This window comes from Bombus pascuorum, chromosome 4 (genome assembly GCF_905332965.1).
Source record: "Bombus pascuorum chromosome 4, iyBomPasc1.1, whole genome shotgun sequence".
NCBI lineage: Eukaryota > Metazoa > Arthropoda > Insecta > Hymenoptera > Apidae > Bombus > Bombus pascuorum.
In genome coordinates this window covers 16190869-16213572 of record NC_083491.1, presented here as the reverse complement: position 1 = coordinate 16213572, position 22704 = coordinate 16190869, and the positions used below count along the sequence as shown (strand labels likewise).

The following is a 22704-nucleotide window of genomic DNA, read 5'->3' as shown; positions in this document are numbered from 1 at the left end:
GTTGTGTTTACTTCTCCTGAGTCAATTGTTGTATAGTATATAATTTATAATTAAAGTATAATATGCTGTAGATATTGCATCAAATAGATTTGTTACTGAAAAATAATCATTGGTAAATACGAATTTAGTTTTCTTACTGCAATGAAATTTATGTATATATAATACTATTTCCAAGTATACTATTAAAATCGGAAGTTTTTTCTATGTAATCACTAGTACATCATATATGACATGTATACCTACGTATACATGTGACACTTGGTGTAAAAGTGTCAATGTATGGAAATAAAATCTTAATTGAAATACACCAAGTCAGTTAACAAGATGACAGCTAACTATTATTTCGCAATCGTCGGGCATACTGACAATCCTCTATTTGAAATTGAATTCAACAACTCTGGGAAAGATGCAAAGGTTCATCATTTTTATAGGTTATATTTAAGTAGTATGATACAATTATTTGCTGATTGTATAGAATAGTATGAAAATATACTTATAATTTAAAAACAATATTATATTTACATCATTGAATTTTTAACAGAAAGAAGATTATACTCATTTAAACCAATTTATTGCACATGCTGCCCTAGATCTTGTAGATGAACATACTTGGAAAACAACAAATATGCATTTGAAAGTTGTAGACAAATTTAACCAATGGTTTGTGAGTGCATTTGTTACTGCAACTCACATTCGATTTGTCATGGTACATGACAGTAAAAATGAAGATGGTATAAAAAATTTCTTCAATGAAATGTATGAAATGTACATAAAGGTAAGATCCATATATTATAGTATTTGATATTTTATTCATATTATATAATAATAAAATTTTTAATCTCTTTCTTAGTACTCAATGAATCCATTCTATAAATTAAATACGCCTATTAAATCCATTGGCTTTGAGAAAAAGGCGCAACTATATGGTAGAAAATATTTATCTTCATAAATTGTTCATTATTTCATAATTGTTCCTTGTATGTATCCATTGCATGAAAAGAAAATGGAAGAAGTGATACACTTAATAAAATATCATAGAAATAATTTCTGCTATGAATAAATTATCTTTTACCTAATTAATATATATACATAATATGTGAATATTATATGAATGTGGTCATACAAATATGTGAATTTTGAGCTGTATGTAAAAAGAAAAACATGTCATACAATATTTTCTTTAAAACCATGTAAAGTTTGTATATAAAATATTTATATATAATATATAATTTTTAGAATAATTTTTAAATTATTCAAATGAGAAATAATTATATTTTTAAAACATTTGATTGTATATCATTGTACAAAATATATCGATTTTAATTTTAATAAGACTAAATTGATTAAATAATTGCTTCCTGTCAACTAACCTTAGTAATAAACAATATTGTATTAGTAAAATGAAAAATTGTAAGATATATATATATATATATATATATATATATTAATAAAAATGTAATAAAAATTAAAATTTTAGAATTTATATGACTCAATACAACAGTTTCATTTTTGTAACTAATTAACTTTAAGTTAATTTATATAAAATTGATGTTTTAATATCTATGCGTGATATGTATATGTAAATAAAATATATTATGTATTGCTTATTATAGCATTTTATTAATCTAGATATTATAAGGATTATTTTCTATTGCTAATTCTGAATTATACAATTATACCCTCTAAATTATGTAACTGGCCTCTTAGTAAAGTAACTGTAAGAGTACATAACTTAAAAAAATGTCATTATTGTATATTCTGTATATATACTGCATAAAACTTATTTACATTTTAAATATTTGTTTACGGAATCAAATTTTGCAATGATTTGAACTTACTTTCAGTATTAATTTTTAATTTATTCATGATATAACTTCAGTATGAAAAGATTTTAATCTTACAATTTTTCATTTTACTAATACAATATTGTTTATATATATATATATATTATCAAAGAGAACATTTTTTAATTTCTCTTTCTGATATTACTATACTATTAGCACCTGCTAGTCCTGTACCGAGTACCGAAGAGAAAATCTAGTACTTATTAACTCTAATTAACCATAATATGTGTGCTCAATACGTATATATACATGTTCTACACATACATACGTGGATAGAAGTTTCGTGATGGTGGATATTTAGACAAAGAATTTAATGGTAAATTTGTATAAGGTAATACGTTATTGTATTTAATATCTAATCTAGTTAATATTATATTTCTGCTATAATGTGTAGAAATATTTGTGATTTTTTATACTTTAAATATATTATATACGTCTTTTAAACTGTAAATAATTACTATATAGTACTGTGTATTATCAATCAGTTAAAATAAAAAAAGAATCAAATATCGTTCAAATATTAAAGTTATTCGTTATTAAACTTAATATTTTAAATAACTTGCAACTCATATAGTCTTATTTTATTAAATTAATATGAAATGTTTTTGTCTATTTCAAGTCTTTTAATTTTTTTCTTACAGGAGGGTGTATTAACTAAGTTGAATTTTCGAAAACAATGTTTTCCATATATACTATGTACTTTGTATTTCTTATATTATTCGTGGATAAGATTAATGTACATGGTTTAGGTAAGTTATGTTATACATAGTATACTTATTCTTAATTTTATCATTAAATGCAAATTGTAAATTAATTGTTTTTGCAGACCCCAGTGACATAGTTATTGTAATATTAGATCAAAAGGAAGGTTATCATATGGCTCATGCTGAAATGTTAAAGAAAAATATTCTTGAACAAGCAGAAGCCCTTGATAAGGTATGTACAATAAAGCATATTTAATACATATAATATTAAAACATATTATATATAAAATACAATCTTTTGCACAAAACATCTATAATTTTTTTTCATTAGGATCCTCCTAAAATTATCTTATCTCACAAATTGAATATTAATGGATCTTGGACAATAATACCACTTTTAAACTATTTATTGGATACATATTCCACTTCAAAATGGTTTTTCTTCTGTGTAGAGAATACTGTAATTAGATTGAATAAATTATTAAGTATTCTACTCAAATATAGAGAAAATAAAGTACGTTGTTTTAAAATTATGTTACTTATTAAAATATTTAATTTTTTTTAGAATAATTAAACATGGAGTATTTGTTTTAGAATATATGGATTGGTCATGCATTATACGATCAAGAACCAACCATCATCCATCATTTTGCAGAACATAAAAAAAAATTGAAGTATCCACATATAGCTTCAGGTTTTGCAATAACATCAAATTTGTTAGCTAAGTATGTTATGCAAGATGTATTTTAGAATGAATTTAAAATTTAAATCATAGGCTTGATATGACTTTTGTTTTATCAGCCTAGTACATAAAATTAATGAAGGTGATAGACCTAAAGATGATTTTTCAATTGATGCATCATATGAATTTGCATCTTTCGTATTGAAAATTGGTAAAGGAGTACGATTAACACATGTATCTGAAATATGTATTATATCTAATTCTGAGTGTGCTACATATCCAAGATTTTTTCATCCATGTGTAAGTCAATACTAATGTAATTATAAGTTATAATTCTAAATAATATTCTAATTTATTTTAAATGAAGGGTTCATCTGTGACCACTGAAAATATCTATTTTGCTGTAAAAACTTGTTCGAAATTTCATATTGAGAGAATTCCTGTGATTAAAAGAACATGGGCAAAATATGCTACAAATATTGGTTATTTTAGTGATATTGCTGGTATAAATACTTTTATTACATAATTTAACAATGATTATGTGTGTTAATTAGCAGTAAAGTGATGTTTCTTTTTAGTATAGATAAACATCTGCCTGATAGTTTCATTGTCCCAAATACAACACATGGGCATTGTGCAAAAACATACAGCATCTTAGTACAAGCAGATAAAATATTAAAAAAGAAAAATTTAAATTGGTTAATAATCAGTGATGATGACACAATTTTTAGGTATGTATATTTGTTTGTATATCTTTATTATATTTGTTTGTAATATATGTATAATATATACAATTTAATAATAGATATTAATATAATATTATTTACATAAATTAGCGTGGCACGTGTGTTACGTTTATTGACATGTTACAATCCAAACACACCAGTTGCTATTGGAGAACGATATGGTTTTCAACTCTGGGATAGTGATTACGGGTATGAATATTTAACAGGTGGAGCAGGTGTTGCTTTATCTGCATCTCTGGTTCATGAAATCATAGAACTAGGTAAATGTAAATGTCCATCATCTACTACTCCAGATGATATGTATCTTTTTGGTATATGTCTATCACAAATCAGAGTGCAACCTGTACATTCATCAATGTTTCATCAAGTATGTTATACGAAATTATTTACTTTATGTAAGATAAATGTAATTTCTCTCAAAACAATAATATATATTTATTATAGGCACGTCCTTCAGATTATGCGACTGCATACCTTGCTTCACAAGAACCCATATCATTCCATAAATTTTGGATGATTGAACCCCAAACGGTTTATGATGAATGGTTTGCAGAAGCAGACAAATCTTTAATCACAGTAAGAAAACACACAGAATTATAATATTATTATGGTTTACTATTCATTCTGTAAGTACTAATAATAAAAGTATACAATAATAAAAGTCAAAATTTTATAATAAATTTTTATTATTCAAGTGTATAATTTTTATATGTATAATAGAAAATATTAAAAATATAATAACAAAAAATATAAATTACATGTTATGTACATATCACAATTTTGATCGTACTATTTCTCTCCACCATGACGGTCGTTCAAAGTTTTCTTTGACTTTAAATATTTCTTCTTTGATATGTTTATATACCTATATGCAAAATAGATTTAGATAATTGTGGATTTAATAAATGTGAGATTTTGAAAATAAATAAAATGACGTACTTGACCATCAGACATTCCTAATGGAGAATTTAATACAAAATCTGGTGGTGCTAAAACATCTACTAATGCTACCACCTCTTGAACTAATTCTTTACACAAAATTATAATCCCTTTTCGTAATAATGTATCCATATTACTCTTGGGTGATGCATATCCACCAGCATAAAAGTCTCCTAATCTTTTTTCTAAAATAGCTGCTCCATAGAGCGAACATAATTTTATTAGCACATTGCGTTCTTCTGATCTCCATGAAGGATTTTGAATACATTCTATGAAGTACTTCATTATCACATGCTACAAAAAGAAATATTAATGAGGTTAAGATACTAATTATGTTATGACATTAAAAGAGAGTTATTACCTGCCCATATAATAGAGATAATGTTTGTGCAAAGAATACTTGAGTATTGTTCCTAATTTCAAAATCATCACAACCTTTGCGTTTCAAATTTTGTGTTTGTTCATATGTTCTTTTTAAATAATAACATAATAACCACGTAAAGGATAAAAATAAATCTGTAAAAAAGAAGTACCAAATAAAATCGTGAATTGTGAATAGTGTTTAAATTGATTTTCATACTTTCTGGTTTCAATGTTTCATCGACTGTTGTATAAGGGAAAGTTTGCATTAAAATATTGTTGGCATCTTTCATGAAATCTGCTGTTCTTAAAGGAGAATTTATTGGTTTTCCATTGAGTACGTTTGACCATTGGTTTAATAACCAATTGCTGGCTTGTTGAATTAATACATTATTTTCGCCTTCAAATGTACAAGTTACATCATTTTCAGCTCTCAAGTCGCCCAAACGTGAGACTAATAATTACAAATAAAAATTAAATAAAATGAAAGCAAAGTATAAATTATTTTATCGTATTTAGTTTACAATCGACGTACTTTTAAGATAACCGTGTCCTCCGCAAGACTCTCTACAATCCTGTATAATATCTCGACTAGTCCACGAACATACTGGTTTTGTTGCAGAAGATAATGCATGTATTTCCATACCTTCATTATCAATATTATCTTGATTTTTTGCAGTTATAAGTTTGAAATTAAATTCGCACATTTGATTTACAAATTTAGCAGAAAATATTTTTAGAGCATATGTTGCTGCCAAGTGAGGAAACAATCGCCATTGCTACATGTTTACGTTAAATTTTAATTGTATCATACATTTTATTTATTTTTCTTTTTAGATTTTCATTCGACTCATTTAAATACCTGCGCTTGATATTTTATAACCGGCCATTCTTCTAATTCCGATGGTCCGAATTGTTTTCTTACGGTACAATATCGCACAGCAATGGTTATTGCAACAGATGCAAAGTTTGCACATATTGACGTTATGGTAATACGTCCCGAAGATAATGCACCTAAGGATGCACCTATACGAATTTAAGTATATAAATATTATTAAAATTGCTGTTAAAAAGAAAACATAATTTCTTTATATTCTCACCAAATCGTTTGCTTTTATCTTTTACAGATGCTGTATAATTCCCATCTTCAGTAACATCTGCTGTTTTATTTAACAAACATGTTCGAGAAATAAAATAATTGTTAAACATTATGAATCCATTGTCAACTCCATTTAATCCAATTTTTTCACCCATGTCACCAACATCTATATTTGGGTAAGGTATATGAGTATTTGGATCTCTGATGGGTACAATAAAAGTATGAAGACCATGATTTTGTTGATCTGGCGTTATTAATTGTGCAAATACAATAGCATGCGTTGCAGTTTTTCCTAAAAATGCACAAATTTTGATTTGTTATTCATTTATGAATTTGATAAAATGTATATTCCTACTTATTCACCTAAACCGCCAATCCAACATTTTGCAGCTTCGAAATCAGGAGTATTTAAAATAAAAGCCTTTGATTTTGCATCATATGTAGCTGTAGTTCTTATTCCTTTTGCATTTGTTCCATGGGATATTTCAGTCAGTGCAAAACAACAAGTATACTAAAGGAAATAATATTATATAAATAGAAAAACCATTATAATCTTAGCATAAGTCCAGATAAAGATTGAAATAAAATTTTGTCAAATACTGATCAATACTGGTTGATTTTATTAAAATTCTATTAAAATTTAGTATTGGAATATTTGAAACATGTTTCATTCAACTAATGCTTACTTCTCCCTCTTGAATTTTTGCTACGGTTTGAAAATGATCATCATTACCCAATGCAAGAATTGTACTTGGTACCATACCATCCATCACACCCATTTTTATTGGTATAGAGGCTTCATATTGAAATACTATATTAAACCAATGTGCATGAGTTAGTGGACTCTGCAAAAAAGTTATAAATGGCTTATATAAGTAAAAGTTGTTTCTTCTTTTACTTATTATTGTTGATAATATATACTGCAATATTATTATCCCTCAGTGCTCGAACACGAGCATTACAAAGCCTTCGTTGTTCATCTAATGTAGTACAGCTATGTCTTTGAAATACTGATGTCTTTTTCATAAAATCCCACAATGTTTTCTGAAATGACAAAAGAACATGTGAAACTTTTTATATTCATATTTTACATACAAAAATTCCAAATTAAGAAAATAAAACTAAAATTTTTTAAATGTATTATTAGAATAATATCTCTTTCTATATACCTGAAATTCAACAAAATCTTCTCCTTCTATATTAAGTTTCAATAATTTCCAATCGAATGTTGCAGATTTTCTATAAGGATCTAAAGGGCCTTTCGGTAGGTCAGCTATTGTATCCTTCATCTTAACTAAATTCTTCGGCTAAAACACCTATACAGTACAATAATGTTTAGATTTGTGCTTGATACAATATACGACGATACTTTTAAATTCTCGAGGTAATTCTCTATATAATTCATAGATTATTTTATTAATTTTTATCAAGAATAATTTTACATAATGGTACATCTCTATTATTAATACAGTAGTTACACAATTTTAAATATTACTTTTATTTTATATGATAATCATTAAAACAATCAAGCACAATTTTGATGTTTTAGAGGATATGAGGCTTTTTAAAATTTTTCTCATTTTTTGACAATGCAGAGAAAATAAAATACCTATTAGTAAAGGATGACAATAAAGCAATAAAAACAGATTGAAATTCTTGATATTTCTACTTTTATTAATGTACAGTCGTCTAATTGTATTAATTCGAATCTTTTAATTTTTTTAAATCATAAGACCATGAGTATCATAGGAAATTTTAATAATTACAAAAAATTTATTTTTTTTATTACTTGTATCAAGATTTTCTTATTTTAATATCCTATTTTATTTTTAATTTAGGAAGATCTTTTGCACTTATGAATGAAGGCGTAGTAGTAGGCAGGTGTTAAAGAACATATTTAGATCAGATAAGAACTTTGACAAAATATACGTACGCTATACACATGTATGTATTACTACTATGTATAATACATTTTACGATATTTCGTATATTTTGGACTTATGAATTTCCATTCAGTTTTTTGATAGCAGTGCAGGTGTTCATGCTTTTATCATGATCTCAATATGAAATTGAAATATCAGTAATGGATTTTTCACGTAAGTACTATTTATATACTTTACTCTTTTTTAAATTAATAAAATTGTTCAAATAATAAACTTTATTTTCTTGTCTATAAAAATATAATCGATACTCACAAAAGAAAAAGAAAAATTTCAATGAACAGTCGCTCGTTGGAAAGTACAACATATACTGTATACGGCAACTCATTCGACCGTTAATGAAGGCTCACTTGCGTATGAATAATATACTGATAATAAAAAGTGATTTAATATATTGTTTGGTTTGGAAACAATAAGATTAAGTTATTCAAAGTATAATAAAAAACGCTTATTTTTAGGAAAAAAAAATGATTTATATCTCAATTCGCGGTTATTTTGGCAAATCAAACGTAAAAGTAGACGTACTTTAACAAAGAAACAAAATGACTACTTTATGTATATAAGTAATTATAGCAACTTGTATGTGATAATGATAACTGCAATATGTCTTAATACCGCAGTGCATAGCATTTACACTTCGTCTACTATGTATCTTCGCTATCATAACAAGTTTCATAATACACAATAATTGGGATGTAATTACTTATATATAGAACTCGTTACATCCTATATCATTAATTATTATGCAAAGTAACACATAATATTAAATTGTAACATCACATATAGATACTTATTTTAATTTTCTCATAATATTTTCATTCAAACATTATCAAATTATCACCCATCTTTAACTTGTCCTCTGTTTTCGGTATGTATCTTATGTCTCCTGTAAATTCCGTGTTAAGCGACATTTATACTGATTCAAGTTTGATTTTTAATTCAACATTTCAGCACACTTTGCAATCGATTTATAAGAATAAAAATAAATTGAACTCGCCATGACCTTTTATTCAAAGTTGATGTAAACGAAACTGCTAAGTGATATTTACATTATCGATTGCATTTCCTATGTAAATTAATTCCCCTGCAAATGAGATTCCTGAATATTTGATTACTTCGTACGATCGAAAGAACAAATTAAAAGGATCTGATGAGTCGATAGCATGCATGTGTATGTAAAGCGTTTCAATCAGAAATCGTATCGCAATTTTTAGCAGTAGAATCCAAGCAATGATACTTGTTACGTTGTTTCTTCAAATCATACTGGTATCCGGTAAAAGGTAACGACATTAATGAAGTTTAAATTAACATTATTTTAATTAGTTAATTTCCTGTACGCGATATTTTAATTATTATTCGAACTTTTACTTTTTACATCTTTTTGTTTATTATTAATATATTAAAGACAAAATTTAGCGAAATTCAATTAATGGAATAAAACGACCAGTTTCCATGAATATAGATTGAAATGGAAAATTAACAATCGTATTGCATTTATAACTAGTTGCATAATTTTATTAATTTTTATTAGATATATATAGATCTCATATCTACAATCCACGAGTTAATTTACGAGAAACCTAATTTATAATTTGTTTCTAATTAAAAGAAATAATCATTTAGCAAATATTTATAAAATTGTATAGTGTATTTTATAAAGAGCATCAATGCGAGAACAGTGGAAACAATTTGAAATCTGTCGTCGAAGAAATCGTGGAAGAAATTATCGACCAAAGGAATTGCATTGTTTTTGTTAGCGATTCTGTTTATCGAAATCTCGTAGATGTTAAAAATATTAAAGGTTCCTCAAATGTATTAAAATATGAGGTAAGATCAGATATTCTAATTTGTTCTTAACTTTTTGTGTATAATTATTTATAATATGCATTGCAGATTGCACTGCGTGATAACGAACAATTTTTACAACCAAGACGACGAGTTCAGAGAATTTTGATCGACGGAAAAGCAGTTAATTGTAGTGCATATATTATATTAATTGCTAATGGGTTTCTAGCAGCTGAATTTTTGCAATATACAGAAAGGTAAATATATTAATAAATATCGATTGCATTTTAATCTTTTAAATAATAATGCATTCTAGTAGTCAGAAGCTATACTTACAATACAATGGATATTGTAAAAAATGACCTATATCTTGATATGTTATCGAATGAAAATTAACTAGTTCTATAAAAATTTTTGTTATAAGATCTACAATTTTACAATTTGATTGGATATAATTCTTCTACGATATATTTATAGCCAGAAATTATATAATTAGAAATTCGTAGAAATTATCTAATACGATGTTTGAAAAAACTGAAACGTACTAAACAGAAATTAAAAAGGTTACATTGTTTTTTAGTTTTCCTGAAAAAAGAGAAAAATATAGATAGAGATCATTTTTATTATGAACTCAGTGATGAAAATCAATTTTTCTCTATCATCAATTAAAACAAAAATATACTCATTAGGTTCATTTGCTAGCAATATTTTTGGTAACTTCTTCCAAATAGAAGATGCTTAGGGTCTATCATTTTTCAAACTACAGGATTTTGTTACCACTTCCTAATGCAGTTCTATAGACATTTTAAAATACATTAATTCTTACTTCCCGCAAAACGAATATTACATCTTTTACATTTATTTCGAAACTCTACCAGATCGATGGGGCGTTACGAATCGAATCGCGAGATTGTAAGTTCCATGTTAAGCAGATTGGTATACGATTTTATCGCGAGTACTTGTCACTAAATTTAACTCTTAACTGATATCACCGGGATCATACATGACTTCAATAATTCTGATTAGATTGGTATTAGATTGAATAACTGTAGAAAATTACGTGATAAGAACCATTACTAACATTTAATGCTCTTTATCGCGTAAAGTACAAGATACAAATCAATTAAATGACTTAATCTAAGCTATTATGAATCATGATTCAAATATATCAGATAAGAAATAGTTGACTATGGAACAAGCTAACCTTTAACTTAATTTAGAAATACGAGGATACATGGTATCATGTATACACAATAGTTTACACAATAGTCACAATAGTTTAGGATAGTTTATGTACTTTTATTTATGATACATTTGTATAAACATATGCATTTTTAATTTCACGAAGTAATTAATTAGAGCATTCTTTCTTCTGTTATAGTCTCCCTTACTTTTATCCTCATTATTTTTTTCAATAGAAAATTATTTCTATTAATACGAATTTAATTAGATATTATCAGAGATAAGGAACAAAAAAATTGAATCAACTCCTATTTCAGTTTAAAATCAGAATCAAATATTAGATTTGAAATACTAAATTTATTAATAATTATTATTTAGTATTTCAAATACTAAATTTCATTTTCTACTTTCAGAGAACGTCTTATTAACACCCGTGGATTATTTTTACTGTTATATGATTCTCGTTTATTCCGATCGCATTTACATTATCTTTGGAACAGGATAATTAATGTAGTTTTTATTCGCCAATACAATGCATACAAGTATCGTTCTGGTGAGAAAACTTCCAAAGAAAGAATTGATTTGGATACGGTCTATTTTCCCCTTCGTAAAAGAAAATCTATTGTGACAAAATATATAGATACTTGGTACGAAGGAAAATTGCTCTATGGTACCAATCATTTTACAGAGAAAATCACTAACTTACAAGAAAAACATTTGCAGTTTGTATAAAAGATTATAATGCAGCTATAATTATAACTATTACTTTAAGAAATAGTAAGAAAGATTTGATACATGTTTCAGAATTGCTGTATTTGAGCATATTCCAGCAGTGACAACAAAGTCAAGAGCATACTATAACAAACAACCAAATAATAACACAGAAGGTCTTGGAATAGAATTTGAAGTATGTATTATATGTATACGAGACTTATGGCTTTATATTTTTATTCTTTTATATTTTTCAGTTAATGCAAATCATATCAAAAGCAATGAATTTTAAACCAAAATATTATATGCCTGATAATATTACTTTAGAGAAATGGGGCATCAACGAAGATAATCAAACTCATGTTGGATTAGTAGGTGAAGCCATACAAGGAAAGGCTGCATTTTATTTGGGTGATTTACACTATACATTGCACCACTTGAATTACTTTGACCTTACTACCCCATACAATACTGAATGCCTTACTTTTCTGACACCAGAATCTTTAACTAAAAATTCATGGAAGCTTCTAATACTTCCATTCAAGTAAGTATAAAATGAAAGAAATGTAATTAGTAAATAAATAAGAAATATATATATATATATATATATATATTGCTTTTTAGATTTTATACCTGGATTGCTCTTGTCCTTACTTTAATTTTAGGAGGGGTTGTATTTTATTTCTTATCAATATCGTATAAGAAACATATAAGTTTCTATAAAAATAAAATGCATTTCCAAAATACATCAATGAAGAAAGAAATAAAGGGGTTATACTTATTCACTGAAATAGGAAATAGTATTTTATATACTTATGGCATGCTATTTCAAATTTCTTTGCCAAGCTTGCCAAGCTCTTGGGCTGTACGGGTATTAATTGGGTGGTGGTGGATTTATAGCATTTTAGTTGCAGTTGCTTATCGAGCTAGCATGACTGCAACCTTAGCGAATCCTGTTGCCAGGTGAAAGTTATTTTAATAAAATGCTTCAATGTATTATACTTTATTTATATTGCAATTTGTATGCAGAGTTACTATTGATACATTAGGACAGTTGGCAAAAAGTTCTATAGAAGTTGGAGGATGGAATAAGGAAAATAAAAATTTTTTCTCAATGTCATCAGATCTTAGTAGTCAAGAAATTGGTAACAAATTCAAGTTAATTCAAGAAGAAGATAAAGCTGTTGAGAAAGTGGCAAATGGTTCTTTTGCTTACTATGAGAATTCTTATTTACTTCGACATGTCCGTGTAAAGAGGCAGATATTAGAGAAAGAACAAAAAGAAAATATAACTACAGTGGATATATCATCAAAGCATAATTTACATATCATGGAAGAATGTGTTATAAATATGCCAATAGCCCTTGGTTTAGAAAAAAATTCACCATTGAAACCAAGGGTTGACACTTTAGTATGTATCTCTTTTTGTAAATTATTATAAAACTATTATGAGAAAAGGTATTTAGCAATGATCTATCTTATACAATGCATATTCTTAGATAAGGCGTATAATAGAAATTGGATTAGTTGAAAAATGGTTGAGTGATGTCATGGAGTGGTCAAAAATTATGGAAATAAGACAAGAAACAGAGTCAGAAAAAGCATTGGTTGATCTTCATAAATTACAAGGTGCATTTATTGCAATTATAGTTGGATATTTATTAGCTTTCATGGTTTTAATAGGTGAAATTTTATATTGGAAACATATTGTACTAAAAGATCCAAAGTTTGACAAGTACCATTTAGATATATTCTACAGTATTAATAATCCCAAAATATAAAAAAACAATTAATATTTTTTCATTAATTTTTCAAAAGATAAACAAAATTTATTTTATTATGACAATAAAATCTTAAAAGCATATTTAGAAAAAGATTACTTTTTTAATATATGTTTATAAAATTACGATAAATATAATAGGCATAAAAAGGATATGAACTAAACTTATTGCAGATAGAGAATTTAAACATGTATGTACATAAAATATGGTTACAGATTGCAAGATGTCTATGACTAAAAAACAGCTGCCATCAATATGATACAGCTATAACTATGACAAAAATATAATAAAAGAATTTATAAATTCTTAGTAAAATGTTAATAAAATTACGCACCAATAATATAACAAAGAAGGTTAAATATTCTTCCTCTCTTTGTTACACAGGCACTTTGTTCTTACTTATTCATTGAATTGCTTACTCTTTCCCTCTCTCTTTATTTCTCATGATGTTTCTTTCTCATGCTTGACTATCGTTTTTCCTTACTAATATGCATTACATATTTTTATCATTGCTCCTCTTATTCTTATTTTCTTATATCTTTTGTGTTTTTGTTCATCTATTTATATTACCCTCATTATCTAAACCCACTTTTTGACTGTTTAAAAAAATATTTATTTATACTTCTGCTTACATTTATTTCCTTTGTTCCTATTTCCCCTTATGGTATGTTATAAACACATTTTCCCCCTTGAGTACCCATACGTATAAGTAGAAATATATTGTGACACATATCTATGTAGTATGTAGTTTTTTAAAAATTGCATTTCGTAAGAAATGTCACTCTACAAATTTTCAAGGATTTTTCATGCTTCTTATTATACTAAATAAAATGTATTTTAAGGTATATTCACTATAGTTAATACATATTTAATTAATAAAAATTTGTTTATAAATTAAAAAAATTGGATATTTTTTATTTTTGTACAAGTAAATAGAGATTCAAGCAAATATAAAAACCTTCTTAATTTCATAAAATTACAGTAAGTATGTAATTACGTATGAAAATTTTCCTATGTATGTAGATAAAAATTGAATTTGAAGAAGTATTGATTGTATTATGATTTTGACTATTTTGATAAGAAAATTGATTGCTAATTTGTTTAAAATTATGAAATAAGTAATAGATTTGGTTCTTTATTAACATGCATGTGAATATATCTTAATAATACTTTATATATTATTATAGGTTATTGAAATCGACAAAAATGACATCAGTAACAGAAAATATAAAGGATGAGACACAAGAAGATCCGATTAGATGTATATTTTTTTCAGAATTTCACCCTATTGTGGGTCCAATGATTACTTGTCAGGTTAGCAAAGGTTATACACAACGTATATTAAATATTATTTTGATCTTTTTATTTTAATTATTTTTATATGTAACTTATAAAACTTATAAAGTTCATAATGATATATGCCTTTTACTAGGTTCCAGATAATTTTATTTCAAAGGATATTTTTGATAATGTCAGTGTTTATATTATACCAAAAGCAAAGTTACAGCGTAGTACTATCACAGTGTAAGTAGAAGCAAAAAGAAATATGAAAATTTAAGAATTTCTTTTGAACTAGTTTATTAAATTGTTTATTTTGTATAGGACATTGAAGGATTATAAAATCCTAGGATTTCCAGTAAAGATTGATGACAAGAAGTATGCAAGAAATGCATTTTATTTCAACTTATGTTTTGTATGTGATGCAGAAGCTCGTACTGTACATTATGAACCTGTTGTGAAAAAGATGTCTGATTTTTTAGTAAGAAGCTATACATTGGAAATAATTGCTTTATCAATATTTTTTTATTGAACTGAGTCTAATTTTTCAGATGGCTCTAGAGGTAGAAAATTGTTTTTTATCTGCCTCTGAGGATAAAACAAGATTAGCAGAAATGTTGAAACATGTAATGCAAGATTTGAATTTACACAAAATGTGTACATTAACAGGTAAACACGTTTCATAAAGAATAGTTTTGTACAAAAATGTTAAAGATGTAAAATATAATATTTTAATAGAGGGGACAATGACGTCCCATTTGAAAGTCATAAAATTAGCACCTGAGCCGAAACCAGTTCTTGATCATCAGGTACCAATATTCTTGGAGGGCCGTGAAGCATTCCAAACTGATCAGTGGGATTTAACCACTCAGCAAGTATTACCATACATAGATGGATTTAATCACGTTGCACGAATAGCAGCTGAAGCAGACGTGGAAAATAATCTAGTTAAAAGTTGTGTGCAGAATCTTATGTAAGTATATAAATACAAAATTTCATTTAAAACACATCATTTTTGCAGTATTGATTGTTTCTATTCGCTTCCAGTTATTACGGTGTTGTAACTTTAATTCCAATATTTCAATACAGTAATGTGTATGCTGCAACTTCTAAATTGAAAGAATTAGCCGAAAATACAAAATTACAAGAACGATGCATAGCATATGCTTCAAAATTCCGTAAGTTATACATCTTCATTATGAAAACTTATCAGAATAGATAAACATTCTACAAACGATTATTTTTAGCTAGACAACCTGCATATCTTAGAGATATATATCGAATGTATGCAAGTATGACACATGGCAGCAGCATGAGAGATTTGTGTCAACGTCTCAATCCTCAGAATCTAAGAATCAATGAAAGGAGGCTGGTGCAATTTGGTCTTATTGAAGGTCTTATTCGTCGAGTATATAAGGTTATCAGATCTATTTCATGAAAGATCCATTTCATTTAAACAATCATCTGTCTTATCTTTTATCAACTTTCGTAATTTGCAGTATCCAATATATTTGTCGGGATCTTCTTTTAATGAAGAGACGAAAAACAATCCAGTTTATAAGTACTTTACAGGAACATTCAGTCTTGATGAAATTTGTTGTAGTACAGGTCAATCAGCTGCACAAGTCGAAGATATTGTTGAACGCGATCCGAATGTTGTTATGTTATGGAAGTAATATTTAGAAGTAGTATTTATGTCATGAATTTTGTTTTCTGTGATTTTGATAAGCGTAAAGGTTGTTCATTTAAGCAGATATAGTACGCAGGATATATTGTGAATGATAAATAGACAAATTACAATTATAAATTTATTGTATTTATTGTATATTGTTGATCATTCGTTTTACTTCATTGATGTATATTTCAGGCACTCTGTTTCTTCTCATTTCTTCACATTTTCTTTCCATTGCATCACGCAGCTTCTTCTTACGTATCGCGGCTTCTGTACGTATTGCTAAACCTTCCTCGAACATCTTTTGCCTTGCTTCGATGCGTTCTCTTTCTTTCTCATTTACCTGATGAAGATGATAGATATAAAATAATTTAGTCATAGTATTAGAAGAAAGATAATAAATTAAAAAATCTATAATCCAGCCGTGAAAACAAACCTGTTTTAGTATCTCGCTTCTATGAATTAATGCTTGTCGCTGTTTCTTTTCAAGTTCTTTTTGTTCTCGACAGAAAGCTTCCTTCTGAACACGTACAATTTTTTCAAATTCACGTCTTTCTCGTTCTAGTTCAATTGCTTCCATTATTCGTTTGTTGTTTATTTGTTTTTCTCTTTCTTCTATAAGTAACTTTTGGGCTTGCGTTTTTTTAAGAGCTTCTTCCTTTTCTTTCTGTCTCCATTGTCTTTCTACTTCTTCTTGAATTCGTGCAGCATTCAACTCATCGATCCGCTCCTAGAGAAGGGGTGCGAAAAATAATTATTAAAATATAAGTGCGAAATGTACAATTATCTGTTTATTCTTATTTGTAAATATTGTAATAAAATTTATAATACACAATACAATGGTACAAATAAAAAAGGAATCCAAAGGCTTTGATACTTAAACCAGGAACTAATAATTGCAACGTGAGGTAAAAAATTTAAATAAATGGAAAAAAGAATAATTCCATTAATTAAATAATTAAATACTTGTTGACCCCTTGCTTGCAATGTCTGTATTGCAACAGTTTTTTTAGCCTTTTCTTTTTCTAATTTTTCCAATCTTCTTTCTTCCGCCAGCTTTGCTTCCCTTTCTTCCTTATACCGTTGGTACTCTTGTATCCTATGAAATATTATTATTAAAGATTGATCAAAACTTCAATAATTTAATAATTTGATAAATCTTACCTAAGATCAATGACTTTATTTTGCTGTTTTTCCATAGCCTTAAAGTGTTTTAATTGCTCATTCCCTTCAGCGAGCTGTTGTCGAATTAATGCGTTTTCGGATTCTTTGTTTTGTAATTTTGTAATTTCTTCCTGTTGCCAATTGATATTGTTTAAATTAATTAATCGACTTTCCTCTTGCTTCCTTTCAAACTCTAATATCCTGTTTTCCTCGTTTTCTTTTATTTGATCGATTAGACTATTAGCAAATTTTTGTCTTTTTACTGCTTCGTCCTGCTCTTTTTTAATTTCTTCTTTAATCGCCCATCTTCTTTCATTTTCCATCATATCATTTAAACGTTTCTCTTCTTCCTCCAACTCGAGTTCCATTAGTTTTTTTTCTGCTATCTGTTAAAAATTACAAGCTTTAAATATAATATATAAGAACAGAATTTTATTTAATTATTTAATATGTAAATTCACATTATCTACCTGAGCGTCTCTAATAGCACGACATTTAGTTTCTAAAATGATCCTATTGCACTTTTGGATTTCTTCTTCCTGTTCGAGCTTCATCTTCTCTGCTCTTTCAAGCACATGTTTCGCTCTTTTCCTAGCTTCCTCTTCTATTTCGACCAATTGCGGGCACTTTTCTCGAGGCCTTCCTTGATCTATTCTACGAAATTCCTCTTTTCTCTCCATACTCTCTTTCGTAAGTCTTTGCCTCTCTTCTTCCTCCGATTTAAGAGCCGCATTTCGCTCTTCCTTCGTCACAGAACTGTATTTTTGAAATTCGTCGTACTCTTCTTTTGTTAAAATTTTTGGAGGAGGTAGTCTCTTTTTTATGATTTTCTGTCCACTCAGTTGCATTCTTGGTTTACTTCTACCTATTTTTTTGGTTGACTAAATAATTTAAAATACGATTATTACAGACACGACAAATATTTCTGTATCAATGATATGATGTTATTAATTAATTAACAACATGCTAAAATAACGGGATACGTAGTTGTATTTCAATATCGAGATTTCTTTCATAGACGTTATTATTAAACTATACAAATATTATCTTACGACAATTATTATATAAATTTTCTATGTTAAAACAAAATATAAAGTTACCTCTTTTTCATTGTACGAATAACGATGTTGACCAGATTTACATTCCGCAGTTCGAATACAAGTATTCTGTGGTCCACTAGAGCAAACATCTTTGAGTTTCGTTTCCTTTCTATCTTTTACACTACAAGACGGTGGTCCACAAATTGTGTTTGATTTTGACGTATTATTTCTTATTCTTTGCACTACCATTCTACACTTTCTAAGATTTTATTTTTTCCGAAACGAGTATCTTCGATATTCGTTGTTTAACTTATCAATCCATGAAGGCTATTTAACAAATAATTATTATGGCAAGGTATCAATCTGAAAAATTTCTGTGATTTATTTTAATGGCACGTTACTCAAAATATTTTTGTTACTGTCGCAAATATCGGTAAAACAAAAATGGGGATAGATTAGCTAGGAAAAACTGACATCGAGGACTGATGAGGAATAAGTTTTGTTCATTGTTTACAAACGGTAACCTGCGATTTCGTCGTTTGTTTGGTCAATAGTAAACCGACAACATATTTCAATTGTGTAACAGAATGTTTACAGAAATATTTTTGATAATATTATCAATATTATTTACACTCATTTTCAACATCAAAGTATCTACAACATAGCTATTTGTTGAACAAATTTTAATATTTATTACTAAAGTAAATTTGTATATATGTACATTAAAATATTTATATTTTTTATCAATTATTAATATTTCTTCAATATTTTAGGTTCTATTGAAATGCGTTCTATTAAAATATACTATTAGAAATATTTTATTTTATTTTATTACTTTTAGCGAGGAAGAAGAATCCCCAAGAACAAAGTGGTAGGGTGAATCACCCCTTTTGTTCGTGTAAACGTTCGTTGCCGAGTTTCCCTATTCGTCGTCGACTTTCCTCAGGTGGGAAAATGCACACGTGACTACGTGTCGTTTGTCTGTTAAATGTTCATATTGCAGGCAAAATATACAATATTGCACAATATTTGAAATGAATTTAATGTGTACATATTTATAATTCGCTTGACTTTGAAATATGGCTGCAACGGTTTTAAAATATCCTCCTACGAATATTAGTTCCATTTGAAATTTGTGTATTTTTAAAAGGTCGGTGATAGTGAAGAGAATACCATTCATGTTTTTTATTATAGTTCAAAACAGTCTTATCTAATAATGATCAAGAGACACGTATAATAGCAATTAACAATAAGTTTATTACAAATGTTAGAGAATGTAATAACAAAGACTATTAAAGGTTTATTATTTGATCGTTTTAATACTGAATGCAAATTTGGCAATACAAAAGAAAATTTTTGCACACGTAAAAGTTTTGCAACATATCCTGATAAACATATGATTTTTATGTTTCATGTTGTGACTAGAATTTTTAAAAAATAGCGTTAAATTTTCATTTTGTGCTATTCAAAGTGCTTCTAAAAATTTTAAAAGCAAACCATTATCATGCTTTATACAGTCGGTAATAACTGTCCTTCGATGAGTCTCTCGTGGGAAATATCCAACGCACCGATTATTTGGCGAATCGATTTTGCAAGGGGAACTTTTGCATTTAAGCATTAAACAGCGTCTGAAGAATAAAAAAGTCGATCGATATCATCCACACACAATGACCATTTTACACGCAGTAGTTAAATTTAACTCGATTGCATATCGAGATACTATTATTCACTATATGAACATACAATAGAATCAGTAAAGATACATTTTTGTTTCTTCCACAAGCTAGCTCATGGCTTGCACGTATTAGTTATGTTAATAGAATACAAATATAGTAACAATAATAATAGGTAGATTATATATAACAAGTATAAGTAATTATTAAAGTTAAATTTGTAAATGTTATTAAACGTGTTGGATTGTTTTATAAAAAAACGAGTGATAAAATCGTAATAGTCAGTGTATATTAAAATGAAATCAAGTGCAAGTACAGAAATAGTATATGCCGATCGTAATCGTCGCTCGTTCGAAACTCGTATATCGATAACAACTCAACTCTTCAACTCGCTAACTATTCAACTATTCGACTTGGAACGACGGTTGCCCTCAACGGCGACATTGTTTTTGCCTGGAGATAATCTCGTGCTAATTTCGTATGTCGAGGCGGTATCCGTAATCCGAGGCACAACACGAGTCGCTCTCGCTTCGCCTCATCCTATGACTCATGTGTGGCACAATACTAACAGTAATGTTATAAGAAGCTCTAAAAAATACATTTTCTATTTATTCTATTCTAATATATATATTATGTCACAGGCAGTAAATTTAATTTGTAAAATAATTTTGAGTGAAAAAATTAGATAGTAATTAAGTGATTAATTACTGTTAACCATAATTATAACGATAATAGAAGAAGATAATGAAACGAAAGCCGGCTTCTTAACAAATTTTAGCATTAAAATTCTATATAAATTCTAATACTGTAAAAAAAAGGTTTATTGTTTCAAAGTATAATATATACTCTACGTATTCATACATTAGCAAATGTATTTCTGTTATAAAATATTCTTTTCCCTTCCATGAAAACACGTATCATTTCAAATCTTCCCCCGTAGTATGTACGCTCCCTTATTATATGAAAGAAAGGGAAAAAGAGAGAAAGAAAAAAAGGAAAACAGAGAGGAAGAAAAAACAATTTGTAACTACCACATCCACCACGTTTCAACCATCCTTCCAATCGGCGATGAACAAAGATAATGTACCATATACAGGAAAAAGTCCTTTGAAAGTAATGCCAAAGAAGAATGTATTGTCCTTTTTCTTACATGTCTTGCCAATAAACATTGTATTTCTGAGCTGCGCCAAACGACTGCGTTCTAGTCAGCCAATTGCGAACGGTTTCCCTAATAAGAACTTTTCTAGAAGTGGGAATACGAGTGTACGTGTAAGATTCCTTGGTGTCTGGCTTCACTTTTCGCGCGACGCCGTCTCGATCTACTTTGCAACATATGCCAGTCGGAATAGTTAAATTTGATAGTTTTATAACGTTTTATACCTACAATTGGACAAAATTATTCGACTAAAAAAAAAAGGCGGTTTTTGTTTTAAAATTTCCAGTTGCACGCTATCTTTATTTTTAATTAACTGTTCATTCGATTTTTAGTTTATTTGGAAGAATATAATTACACGTGCACCGAAACACACACAAGATTGTTGCCACTCCTTCGTATCTAGCTTTTAATATAATTTCCATCTTGAATTTTAAAGAACTGCATTCATTTTTTCATTTTCTCTCTTACATTTTCCTCAAAATAATGATTTATGAGAGATTTTAGAGATATAAAATTGCACGAAACTCTTTTTGTTAAATGATATTTTATTTTCTGTTCTTTCCTCATTCTTCAATTTGATTTTTTTAATATAATAAATTGTCACATATATTTTTTAAATAATAATTTTTTCAAATGTGAATAAGGACAGTGGAACGGAATCATAGAGTTTCGTGAATCACAAATAATTTTATCTTTTTATTGTGACAATATTTGTGTGTGCGTGTCTATAAAAGATTTGTATATCTTCATAGGTATATCAATGGAGGTGAAACATAATATTTAACAACTGTATTTAATAACATATATTTGGTGAAAATCGTAAGTATGAATAATCGATTTGATAAAGTAAAAGACCGAGTAAAATAAATCACGTGTTCAATTTTAGTAAAGAATTAAGTATGTGCTGAATAAAAGTACTCAGATACAACATTTTTATATTTAGAATGT

The 22704-nt window shown here is 27.7% G+C and overlaps 6 protein-coding genes across 11 annotated transcripts in view; 4 read left to right on the top strand and 2 right to left on the bottom strand.

Moving 5' to 3' along the window:
• The first annotated feature begins 8 nt into the window (after window positions 1-8).
• On the top strand, window positions 9-1044 carry LOC132906478 (probable trafficking protein particle complex subunit 2). The gene is made up of 3 exons (XM_060958707.1): window positions 9-414; window positions 542-775; window positions 851-1044. The coding sequence occupies exons 1-3, from the start codon at window positions 325-327 to the stop codon at window positions 947-949; spliced, it is 423 nt and encodes a 140-aa protein (XP_060814690.1). The 5' UTR covers window positions 9-324; the 3' UTR covers window positions 950-1044.
• Window positions 1045-2451: 1407 nt separating this feature from the next.
• On the top strand, window positions 2452-4730 carry LOC132906457 (beta-1,3-glucosyltransferase). The gene is made up of 9 exons (XM_060958669.1): window positions 2452-2593; window positions 2671-2780; window positions 2880-3062; window positions 3143-3273; window positions 3350-3530; window positions 3598-3733; window positions 3814-3961; window positions 4067-4343; window positions 4421-4730. Exons 1-9 carry the CDS (start codon window positions 2521-2523, stop codon window positions 4574-4576), a joined length of 1395 nt encoding a protein of 464 aa, XP_060814652.1. The 5' UTR covers window positions 2452-2520; the 3' UTR covers window positions 4577-4730.
• LOC132906446 (peroxisomal acyl-coenzyme A oxidase 3) lies at window positions 4092-14372 on the bottom strand. Of its 2 annotated transcripts, XM_060958652.1 has the most exons (13): window positions 14108-14372; window positions 7544-7690; window positions 7296-7418; window positions 7061-7219; window positions 6738-6885; window positions 6376-6666; window positions 6138-6301; window positions 5811-6054; window positions 5496-5729; window positions 5277-5431; window positions 4916-5209; window positions 4735-4841; window positions 4092-4541 (listed from the first exon to the last, which is right to left on the bottom strand). In XM_060958652.1, exons 2-12 carry the CDS (start codon window positions 7661-7663, stop codon window positions 4749-4751), a joined length of 2025 nt encoding a protein of 674 aa, XP_060814635.1. In that variant the 5' UTR covers window positions 7664-7690; window positions 14108-14372; the 3' UTR covers window positions 4092-4541; window positions 4735-4748. The 2 variants fall into 2 exon arrangements, with proteins under 2 accessions (XP_060814635.1, XP_060814636.1); XM_060958653.1 differs by lacking the exons at window positions 4092-4541; window positions 14108-14372 and adding an exon at window positions 8570-9011 and having other exon boundaries at window positions 4645-4841.
• LOC132906443 (ionotropic receptor 21a-like) lies at window positions 9529-14617 on the top strand. Of its 2 annotated transcripts, XM_060958647.1 has the most exons (9): window positions 9530-9594; window positions 9961-10141; window positions 10208-10356; window positions 11695-12003; window positions 12086-12188; window positions 12250-12536; window positions 12617-12955; window positions 13022-13403; window positions 13492-14617. In XM_060958647.1, exons 1-9 carry the CDS (start codon window positions 9545-9547, stop codon window positions 13771-13773), a joined length of 2082 nt encoding a protein of 693 aa, XP_060814630.1. In that variant the 5' UTR covers window positions 9530-9544; the 3' UTR covers window positions 13774-14617. The 2 variants fall into 2 exon arrangements, with proteins under 2 accessions (XP_060814631.1, XP_060814630.1); XM_060958648.1 differs by lacking the exon at window positions 11695-12003 and having other exon boundaries at window positions 9529-9594.
• Window positions 14465-16858, top strand: LOC132906459 (GATOR complex protein NPRL2). 3 transcript variants are annotated; one of them, XM_060958673.1, is made up of 9 exons: window positions 14465-14615; window positions 14961-15087; window positions 15206-15297; window positions 15376-15532; window positions 15603-15720; window positions 15790-16024; window positions 16099-16229; window positions 16299-16468; window positions 16551-16858. In XM_060958673.1, the coding sequence occupies exons 2-9, from the start codon at window positions 14980-14982 to the stop codon at window positions 16725-16727; spliced, it is 1188 nt and encodes a 395-aa protein (XP_060814656.1). In that variant the 5' UTR covers window positions 14465-14615; window positions 14961-14979; the 3' UTR covers window positions 16728-16858. The 3 variants fall into 3 exon arrangements, with proteins under 3 accessions (XP_060814656.1, XP_060814655.1, XP_060814657.1); XM_060958672.1 differs by lacking the exon at window positions 14465-14615 and adding an exon at window positions 14769-14788; XM_060958674.1 differs by lacking the exon at window positions 14465-14615 and adding an exon at window positions 14803-14891.
• LOC132906453 (cilia- and flagella-associated protein 45-like) overlaps window positions 16708-22704 on the bottom strand; it is a 36665-nt gene continuing 30668 nt past the window's right edge. The window contains exons 2-7 of one of the 2 annotated variants that reach the window (XM_060958663.1): window positions 18988-19254; window positions 18358-18768; window positions 17888-18273; window positions 17690-17822; window positions 17160-17453; window positions 16708-17066 (exon numbers count right to left, since the gene is read on the bottom strand). In XM_060958663.1, coding sequence (XP_060814646.1) covers window positions 16869-17066; window positions 17160-17453; window positions 17690-17822; window positions 17888-18273; window positions 18358-18768; window positions 18988-19176 — 1611 coding nt within the window. In that variant the 5' untranslated portion in view covers window positions 19177-19254 and the 3' untranslated portion in view covers window positions 16708-16868. Of the gene's footprint in view, window positions 17067-17159; window positions 17454-17689; window positions 17823-17887; window positions 18274-18357; window positions 18769-18987; window positions 19255-22704 lie in introns of those variants that run through there. The other variant, XM_060958664.1, reaches the window with a different exon arrangement.

What these genes read in the sequence shown, in the direction of transcription:
- LOC132906443 (XM_060958647.1), top strand. Translation starts at nt 9,545, where the DNA reads ATGATACTTGTTACGTTGTTTCTTCAAATCATACTGGTATCCGGTAAA. An exon ending in CAAATGTATTAAAATATGAG is followed by an intron (nt 10,142 to 10,207) that starts GTAAGATCAGAT and finishes TATGCATTGCAG; the next exon opens with ATTGCACTGCGTGATAACGA. An exon ending in GTCTTGGAATAGAATTTGAA is followed by an intron (nt 12,189 to 12,249) that starts GTATGTATTATA and finishes TATATTTTTCAG; the next exon opens with TTAATGCAAATCATATCAAA.
- LOC132906478 (XM_060958707.1), top strand. Translation starts at nt 325, where the DNA reads ATGACAGCTAACTATTATTTCGCAATCGTCGGGCATACTGACAATCCT. An exon ending in ACTCTGGGAAAGATGCAAAG is followed by an intron (nt 415 to 541) that starts GTTCATCATTTT and finishes AATTTTTAACAG; the next exon opens with AAAGAAGATTATACTCATTT. An exon ending in TGTATGAAATGTACATAAAG is followed by an intron (nt 776 to 850) that starts GTAAGATCCATA and finishes TCTCTTTCTTAG; the next exon opens with TACTCAATGAATCCATTCTA.
- LOC132906446 (XM_060958652.1), bottom strand. Translation starts at nt 7,663, where the DNA reads ATGAAGGATACAATAGCTGACCTACCGAAAGGCCCTTTAGATCCTTAT. An exon ending in AAGATTTTGTTGAATTTCAG is followed by an intron (nt 7,419 to 7,543) that starts GTATATAGAAAG and finishes TTGTCATTTCAG; the next exon opens with AAAACATTGTGGGATTTTAT. An exon ending in AGATAAAAGCAAACGATTTG is followed by an intron (nt 6,302 to 6,375) that starts GTGAGAATATAA and finishes AAATTCGTATAG; the next exon opens with GTGCATCCTTAGGTGCATTA.
- LOC132906457 (XM_060958669.1), top strand. Translation starts at nt 2,521, where the DNA reads ATGTTTTCCATATATACTATGTACTTTGTATTTCTTATATTATTCGTG. An exon ending in GATTAATGTACATGGTTTAG is followed by an intron (nt 2,594 to 2,670) that starts GTAAGTTATGTT and finishes TTGTTTTTGCAG; the next exon opens with ACCCCAGTGACATAGTTATT. An exon ending in ACATCAAATTTGTTAGCTAA is followed by an intron (nt 3,274 to 3,349) that starts GTATGTTATGCA and finishes TTGTTTTATCAG; the next exon opens with CCTAGTACATAAAATTAATG.
- LOC132906459 (XM_060958672.1), top strand. An exon ending in GTCCAATGATTACTTGTCAG is followed by an intron (nt 15,088 to 15,205) that starts GTTAGCAAAGGT and finishes GCCTTTTACTAG; the next exon opens with GTTCCAGATAATTTTATTTC. An exon ending in AAAAGATGTCTGATTTTTTA is followed by an intron (nt 15,533 to 15,602) that starts GTAAGAAGCTAT and finishes CTAATTTTTCAG; the next exon opens with ATGGCTCTAGAGGTAGAAAA.